General features: G+C 35.5%; 1 protein-coding gene across 1 annotated transcript in view; it reads right to left on the bottom strand.

Moving 5' to 3' along the window:
* The window catches only part of CALCR (calcitonin receptor), a 63,015-nt gene that overhangs the window by 43,227 nt on the left and 10,534 nt on the right, over positions 1-9,254 (bottom strand). Inside the window, exons 3-5 of the mRNA XM_027766316.1 lie at positions 7,858-7,968; positions 6,057-6,169; positions 3,059-3,150 (exon numbers count right to left, since the gene is read on the bottom strand). Coding sequence (XP_027622117.1) covers positions 3,059-3,150; positions 6,057-6,169; positions 7,858-7,968 — 316 coding nt within the window. The remainder of the gene's footprint in view (positions 1-3,058; positions 3,151-6,056; positions 6,170-7,857; positions 7,969-9,254) is intronic.

A 9,254-nucleotide genomic window follows, 5' to 3' on the forward strand; every position in this document is an offset into this window, starting at 1 on the left:
GCCTGGCGTGAGTTTAAGCCACTAGGTCCGGGACTCAAACCGCGATTGACGACGTGGGAGTCCAGTGACATAGCCATTACGCTAACTGCTGGTCCCAGAGCAATGAATATTTAAAGTATTTAATAGCCAGAAAGGCATGGATATCAATCAAAGTAGATGCCAATAAATATTCTATTATACTTTTTTTTTTTTGAGAGAATACAGCAAGATATTTAGGATTATCCCATGGAAATGCAAATGATAAATGTGACACTTATGTGATAAACAAATATACTGCAAGCTTACTGAATGGTCAAAAATCAAACTCAAATAAATGCCTAGTGATGTGACTATTGTAAGCCAGTCTTCCCTAAGGATATCTTCATTTTAGCTCTCTTGTTGACATTTACTTTTGACATCTGGTAGTAAGAGGTCTTGCTGAACCAATCTGATTGTTTATATTGAACTCCTCTTCATATTTTTGCTCTTATTTTTCCTGCTAAGATTCTAAACCAAATATCATCTTAAAGAAGCTGTCTTCTATCTTTAACTACTAGACCAGAAATAACCAGAATATCACCCAGAATGTTATTTAAATTTTGTAAAGTTAAGATTTTTAATATTGCCTTTGCTGTTATCTAAATCATTGAAACTTTTTCCTCATTATTGAAGAATGCATAGAAGTCAAATTCTCTTTTTTTTAAAAAAAATACATTTATTTTCCAATAGCACAAGGAAGCTGATTCATATTTGTCTCTTGTGTTGTCTGCCTCTGGAGAACAAGCTGTTTCAGTTTATGCTTGTCATTGTCACATTCAGACTACAAGTCAATAAGGCTTGCTTTTCTTCCTTAAGTTCCTTTTTTTGTGGGCTCATGGAATTAAGAGACAGTAGAACAAAGGCAAGTGTTTCCTAGACAATCTGCCCCAACACTCCATCCAGGGTTGACTACAATCAGTTTGCTCTGGGACTAACTAGAGTTGAGAGATATTTAACTTTGCTCATGGGCTGTACTTTTTAACATCCATATTCTGTGAGTTAATAGAGAAGTAATAGTGAAAGGGACATTCTTATTTTCTTTGCTAATTTAGCTCTCATGTCCCATCACTTACTTAAGTGGTTAGAGAAACAAATTAAAACATGCCTTTATGTATCAGACACTAAACCAGGTACTTTATATGTATTATTTTCTTTCCATGTAATTTATTTCAGTTTCTAACATATTTACTGAACTGTGGTACATCCATAAATAAACACACACAGTTTATGCCAAATCTATATTTGTGACTATGCTTTAGAAAGCCAGTTTAGGGCTAGGTTATGAGTTTTAATTTTTACTAAGATTTGCTATGTTTAAAATATAGATAACAATGTGTAATGCAAATAAACAGTTATATGATAAACTTCTATTTTACATTCACTGAAATAAGATGATAGAATACTTTAAAATATTCAAGTTGTCCCTGTGTTTTCTCAGATTTTTCTTCCTAGCATAATTGTGGATGCCTATAATCTAAAGGTAAGCATCATTTGAATTATGTGTTGTGGAGACCTGCTCTGCTGTGCATGAGCATTACCCCTTACTTTTACTTCTTCTAACAAGGTTCCAAATTTTATTTTTCTTAAGTAATAGCTGAGGAGTAAATCAGGTGGAAATTATTAGAACATTTCCATAGGTTATTTCATCTACATTGGCTCTAGAGCTTGTGGCTAGGACTTAAATGATTGTAATTACAACAGGAATCTCTCATAATGGAGTTTTCTGCATGAATAAAATAAGAAGTCCTTCTTCCTGTTGGGAGCCTATCGTGAGAGTCACCATATCAGTTATTTGTGCACATTTAGCTCCCTCCCCATCCACACCTTGGAGGATAGAGTATCAAGATTACTTTTTATAGCCAATCTCATTTTTCATATGAAAATACAGACTATTAATTTATAAGGAAAAAGTATAAGTGTATAAGTGGATGGCCAGCAGGTGGCATGGTGGTTGGGGCACTGGACTCCTGCATGGTCAACTGTGGCTCGAGTCCCAGTTGGAGCAGCTTGTTTTCTCATTTCTCTCTCTCTCTCTCTTTGTCTTTCTCTGGTGAGCACACATGACCTATAGCAAATTAAAATAATACTAGTAAATTACATTAAAATTTTAAATAAAGTGTAAGTGGAAGGAGAGACCATAATCATGTAGAAGTTGATCAGAATTCTAATGAAAGGGTAATGTGATGACTTATGCGTTTAGTGTAAAGAAATGACAACAAATTAAGGAGCTATCTCAATAAAACCGTGTTACTGTCTCACATACATCATAGTCATTCCTGAAAATATAGAATCAACATTCAAAGTTCTCCATTCTTACATAATCAGTATCTGTATCAGCTTAAATCATTTTGCCATATATAAAGCAATCAAACACATAGTCTCAGAATAGAAATTCTCATTGGAATTTATCTCATAGTGTTAGAAGATAATCACAGTTAACATAACTAGGTTTGAAAAGACAAAGAATTAACATTGGACAATGGACCACCTTTTTTCCAGAGATTCTGCTTAATTCTAGTTAAGTGATTTGAGTCAGAAGAGACTGAGTGAGGGCTTACATTTCTTCGCTAGCTAATCACTATCATGACCAAATCAGCCCATTTCTCTTCTGGCTAAATGCATTTGTGGCACAACTCATGATTATGCAGGGTACATTTGAACTTGAGGCCATGGCTTTCATATATTAGAATAGGGATAACGGAAGATGGAGGACCCGCTCCTCAGTATTTTTGGAACTGTCGCCATGGTAAATGGAGTCTTGCCATATTACCATAGCATACCTGGGGACTCATGGGACTGCCTTAGTTTGGGAAGAAGGCAACTTTGCATTAAAAAATGATATGAATCCACTTTGTTCTCCTCAAAGATAGGATTCAAAAGCATATTTTAACTCATTTCATTTTTCTTGCTAATTTATGACTCCCAATGTCACGTCTCTGGTCATTTTTTGAAGCTCCTTTTCTCCATTCTTGCAGAATTTATCATTTATTTAAATAACTTAAAGATGAAAAAGAAAAGTAGATGTGGTACATGTACTTACTTGAAAAACATGAAAATCCCTAGGGAAATCACTAAGGTGAAAATCGACAAAGAATGACCCACGATAGCCAAATAGTACAGAACGTATGCATTCTGGAACAAACAAACAAACAATTGGGTAAATAAATGATTATAGAAGAGGGAAAATAGTTTCCATTTCTAAATATGCTTAAATCGAGCATCTTCCTCCTTTAAAAATATCTACTAAAATTATAACAATATTTTAGAGAATGCAATGATTTATATTTACACATGTTATTTTATGGAAATAAACTGACCTTTTTCAAAGAATAAAACTCCTACAGATGAATCAAATATCACTGAAAAATACATTTTAGAATTAGTTTTAAATGTATTTAAAATGATCATTCTTAAGCCTAGTAAGGGATCCAGGCAGATTTAACTTCTGACGTCTTTTTGCAGTGACTATGTCTACCCTACGATTGGCAGAATAGGAATCTACTGTCTAAATTCTTCTGATTCTCAGCAGTAGGAATACACAGAGGAAGCAGACAGCCTGGTAGCATTTCCATGCTTTAGGTTAACATGGAATCAATAATATGAATAGTTGGTTGGAGAAACTGAAATCTTTCACCTTCACAGTCATTTGCAAATTCTTTTTTCCTCCCAATTATTGTTCATTTTTATTTATTCTCTCATGGTATTATGTTGACTCAAAAAATGCTTTCTTTCACAAAATGTGTAATACCATAGCATCTTTTTCCTAAGCATCATGATCTTTCTTTATATTGGGTCATCGGAAAAACCATGATGTATTTTTCTATGCAAACTGTCAAGGTCGAGTCAGGCATCATGACTTTTTCGACAACTCAAGATATTGATACTTTTACCATACAGGAAGAAGAGAGTGCTCGTTTTCCATCACTGTCTTCTTTTTCTTTGTTCTTTTCTCTTGCTCTCTCACTATTTTACCACTACATTTTGCAACTAACATTACTTAGTCAATTTTGTCAACTTAACTGAAATAGATTTAAATCTATTGGAATGTAGACTTTTGTTTTCATTCGCTGTTTAATATAATTTGTGTAATTTTTCTTTTTGGTCGTTTTTTCTCTCTTGACTTTTTTTTTTTTTTTTGGAGAGATTTTCACTGTAGGGCACGTGCGCTCGCCAGACAGACAAAGAGAGACATAGAGACAGAAAGCGAGAAATCACCCCCCAGGGGGGATGGTCATGCTGCAATCCCTTCTCCTCCATTCTCCTCTCAGGATCTTGGGCATGCACGCACACGCGCCCGGCGTGAGTTTTAAGCCACCAGGTCCGGGACGTGAACTGCGGTCGACTACGTGGGAGTCCAGCGACATAGCCATGACGCTAACTGCTGGTTCCCTCTCTTGACTTTTGACCCTAAGTTTTTTCCATAATTTGTTGGGTCATAATAGAAAGTAAATACAGTGTAGATAAGTTGGGCAATTTCTATGAAGTTCTTTGACTTCCTGGAATAAATGTGGCATTTATGTACTCTTGAATATTCTGCTGCTTGTCACTTGACTTCTGAAACATCTGAAATTGAAGCACTAATTCTGTCACAATGCTTTGAAGATGTGCAGAGCCCTTCAGTTATGTGCGTTATTGCTCTCCAGAAACAAATACTGTTTTCTAGGCCTTAGAATTTCAAATTGGAATAATCAACCTCTAAATTGTACCTGTTGCACTGTTTGATCAGAAATTTACTTATTGTTTGGCATTTTCATTATTTATATGACTTTTTCAATGGCATTTCTTACCCTTACAGGCAATGGTAGTAATGGAGTAGCTGGTTTATAATTGGGCCTGCTAACAACTTTAGATAGCTCTTTTGGGAGAGATTTTAGAATCTTTTTGAAAAAGCAAACACCTAGCTCTTGTCTTTCACTCGGGAATTTGTTTTTTTTTTTGATTATTTTTCTCTTTAACACTGAACAAAACTTGGAGTGGCATTTTCTGAAAGTTTTTACTTTTTAATAGTTTACTATACAGAACCCCCTTACCACTTATAATACTTCATTTAAATAATATGTATGTGTGTATATATATATACATATATATATATACACATCCAAGCCCCAGTACAGTCTCACTATTTTTTAACCTCTACACACTTTATTCATCTTTCCCCTTAATTTGTCAGTGTGTGTGCATTTACCACACACACAAACACACACACACACACACACACACACACAGAGAGAGAGAGAGAGATGGAAAGTGAGAAGGAACCCCCCATAGGGAACAGTCACTTCACAATCTCTTCTCTATCTCTGCCTTCTCTTGGGATTTTGGGCGCACAAACATATACACCCACTGCATTTTACAAGCTTCTGGGGCTGGGACTCGAACTTCACAGTTCATAGTAGGATCCAGCTCACATAAATACTGGGACACAGGTTGGTCCCTATGTGCTTTATTTCTAAGAAAATTTTATGTAACTTAATTTGTAATTTTGGTGCCTTTAGAATACTCCTTTTTGTTGTTGTTGTTTAAATATTCTTCTGAAATAGAATTGCATAAAAGTGTGGGATTAAATCAATAGCTCATAGTATAGTTTCCATTCTTGTGTCATTCTTAGGTCTGACAGTAAAATTAGGGTAGTAGACACTGCAGAGGTTGGGTGGGTAGCTGTTAGCTCAAGACTTGTGGAAAAATCTGTAGTTTTGGAACTTTTCCAGGAGGAGCTATATTAGAGAATCTCCTGAAAACATTTTTTTCTATAAGGCCTGGTTGCTGGCCTCACAGTAAATTCTATCTTCTGCTCTATAAACACTATTTCCTTTGCCATTAAAAGCTAGATTCCTCATGGAATGCCCACTGACAACAAGAATCAATCAAGAACTGAATGGTCATTTTCTCCAGCGTCACTTTCAAGAGACTCTAGAACTGACATGTCTTTATCTGATTGCCTGCCATAAAATCTGTTGGCAATTTGATCTGAGATATCCTACAGTTAATAATAATAAACGGCATTCTCACTCAATAGCACAATTTGGAATAGAACCTACCTTCAGTTTTTCAGGAGTGAAAGCGTTACACAGAGTGTAGTTGGACCAGGTTCGATTGTTGTCAGGATGTTTAAACCAAACCCCTTTCTCATCACAGTATTTCGTTACCTTTTCTGTTGAAAAAATATTACATGAAAGTACATTAATGTCTCGACATTCAAAGAAAAAAGACAATTAAGACGTGAAGTCCCAAGTGTTAATAACTTTATAGAACTTGAATAGGAGTGTAAGTCAATAGAGAGCACCATGAAGACAAGGTGTTTTCATATATGTTGTCTCATTTTATCAGCAAATCCATGGGGAACAGAATTGCCATCTCCATTTCCAGACAGGAAGTGGACAGCAAGAAGGGTTTTAGAGTTTGACAAGTCATGAGCCAGGATTCAAACTTACGTCCATTAATTCCTAAGTGCTATCTCTATTCTACCTCATGTTTTTTAACAGATATTAATCTTTTGGTTACAGACAGAAACTATGTTAGAAGAAAGAGACCAGACCTTTTCAGACCTTTCTTCATTTATATACAATATTTTTTATTAGATTGACTGTATGGAACTGTAGTTTTTGTAGATAAAATGGTTGAATATTGCCTATTTCAGATAGTTAAACTCAATACAACAAATAAGTCCAAAATTGAGAGATGTATCAAAAAAGTCATTTTTCTATCTCTCAAGAAGATTTCATTTTAATCATCTTTCTTCTTCTCACAGAAGATATATGGTTACTCATAGCTTTAGCCTTTACCATGTACTTCTTTAAACAACTCCAGATGCTAGTTAGGGAATTTGCGGACTCAGCTGAATTTGACATACTAAAGATCTTCACCTTTGCTACAGGCCAGGCACTGTGCTAAGCACTTTGCAGAATTATCTTTTTAAATTCCTTTTTTTTTTTTTATCAGAGAGATTTTTGGCATAGGATGGGTGTGCTCCCCAGAGAGACAGAAAGTGAAAAATCAGCCCCCAGAAGGATGGCCATGCCGTAATCCCTTCTCTTCCATTCTCTTCTTGGGATTTTGGACTCACATGCACACTTGCGAGTTTCAAGCCTCTGGGTCTGGGACTCAAACCGTGTTTGGCCAAGTGGGAGTCCAACAACATAACCATTATACCATGTGCTATTCTCCTTTAATGTTTTTTATGACCTCTTGAGGTGGGTATTATTTTTACATGTGAGTAAAAACAATCTGAGGCTCAGAGAAGTTTAGTATATTTCATGTCTACAGCTAGCCAGAAGTAAGGTCAGGAATCAGATTCGAGTCTGCTTGATGCCAAAACTATTTCAGGGTCAGTAAGCACTAGATCAAGCCTCCTAGTCCCATGGCAACATGATTAGTGTCCAGAGATACAGTGAGTGTAAAATGCAATGGCCAAGCCCTTTGTGCTAAATTGTAGGTGCAGGTGAGAAAATAAGATGATGGAAGTGGAAGCAGGATTTGGCATAGAAATAAAAGAAAATGCTGATTTGGACAAAGGGGCTCTTCTCTTTGGGATTCATACTTAGCAATGAAGAACAACACCTGGTACATTACCACCCCTCCAACTAGATCTCAATGATTCTCGGGTTGCTCCCTGAAGTTGAGTTCTATTTACAGGAAAAATTTCTTGTAGGAAAAAGGCAAGAAGACTTTCAGTGGGCCCTAACAAATAACCTCTCCAGTGCTTGCTTTGTGGTGCTTAACAGTTCCCATCATACTGTGGGTTATAATGAGTAGGTACACTTACAACCGATTTTCTTTCCAGACCCCTAAAAACTCTAAAAGCTTCACAACAACAATATAAAATGAAAATAAATGCTTTACCTGATGGGTCGAAGTCTGGAAAATAATCTGGGCAGTACTGAAAGGTCATTACTCCAGCTGGAGTGTCATCCCAGCACATCCATCCGTCCCAGGTGCGGTTACAATATGGACCTGCCATTTAGAAGGCAGGTAATATTGAAGCCATGTGGACTTAAGCAAATGAGAAAACTGATCCTAAGACAATCTTATGTAGAGTTGATCACACCACTCTGATCAGGATTACCCACATTTCAAATGAGCCAATCAAAAAGCTTTAGCATACCTGGGACCAGAGTATCTAGTTGAACAACAGTCAGGGCTCTAGTCCTGCTTATAAGAGGGTCCAAATTTGAACTTATCAAAAGGCAAGTAGCCTCTAAAGATTATTTATATTCTGTTTTCCATTTTCTTTTTATCGTAAGAACATAAACCTGAGGTATATATTGGTTGATAATCAGATAGATTTTGAGGCATGTTGGTAAGATTTTATGTGCTGAAAATCGATCATTCTTAACATTATCCAACTAAGAAATTGGATTTAGATTAGTATGTCTTGCAGTTGCTATAAAATAGGTTAAGTTTTTCCACCATTATTATCATGAGGACTTGAAGTGCAATTCTGTAAGAGAGCATTACTTGACAAGATTCATGACACTAATTCTTTAAAATCTTGAAATAAGTTCCAAGGATGGAATATTCTCAAAGAATATATATTGCAAAGTTTATCAACATGTTGCATCCAATCAATATTTTCTTTCTTTATTTGTAAGCAATATAGTATAGAAATTGACAAGAGGTAACTGAGTTTTTTTCTTGTGGGAAATTTGTCCTTGGCAACCTGGTTTTCATAAATAAGTGTTTTATTTTGGAGTACAGGTGTAAATGAGACCATTAAGATACAATTGAAAGGAGTGAAAAATTGGGGGATCCTTAGCAGGAAGTAATAGTACACAGACAAGTGAATACATCTTATTCTGGAATTTTCATTTGCATACAGAAATATTAAAAACAACAGAAGCAACAGCAACAGAATAAATGTATTAACCTTACCCACTACTAATAGAATTTACATTTTTGTAGGGTTTCTCCATTTTTTTCCTTAACAGGTACACACGTGATATGTATGGAAACTTTACTGCAAAAGTTTTATTTTAAACTATTTCCAGAAATACTACAAGCAAAATCTTGTAAAAGTATATACGATTTCATCCCTGGATAAATGCTTGCCTTTCAAAATCTGTATGACTTTGGAACATCCAGATCCTACTAAACACGAACCTTCAAAAGGGTTACTTTGGGTAGTTCTATTCTTAAATCAAGGGTAATGCAATTGTTCAAAATTCTTATTGGAGATATACTTCCAACCAATTAATAAATAACATTTAAAATTATTATTTATTGGGGCCAGCAGATGGTAT

This window comes from Tupaia chinensis, unplaced genomic scaffold (assembly GCF_000334495.1).
Source record: "Tupaia chinensis unplaced genomic scaffold, TupChi_1.0 Scaffold142374_1, whole genome shotgun sequence".
NCBI classification, from domain to species: domain Eukaryota; kingdom Metazoa; phylum Chordata; class Mammalia; order Scandentia; family Tupaiidae; genus Tupaia; species Tupaia belangeri.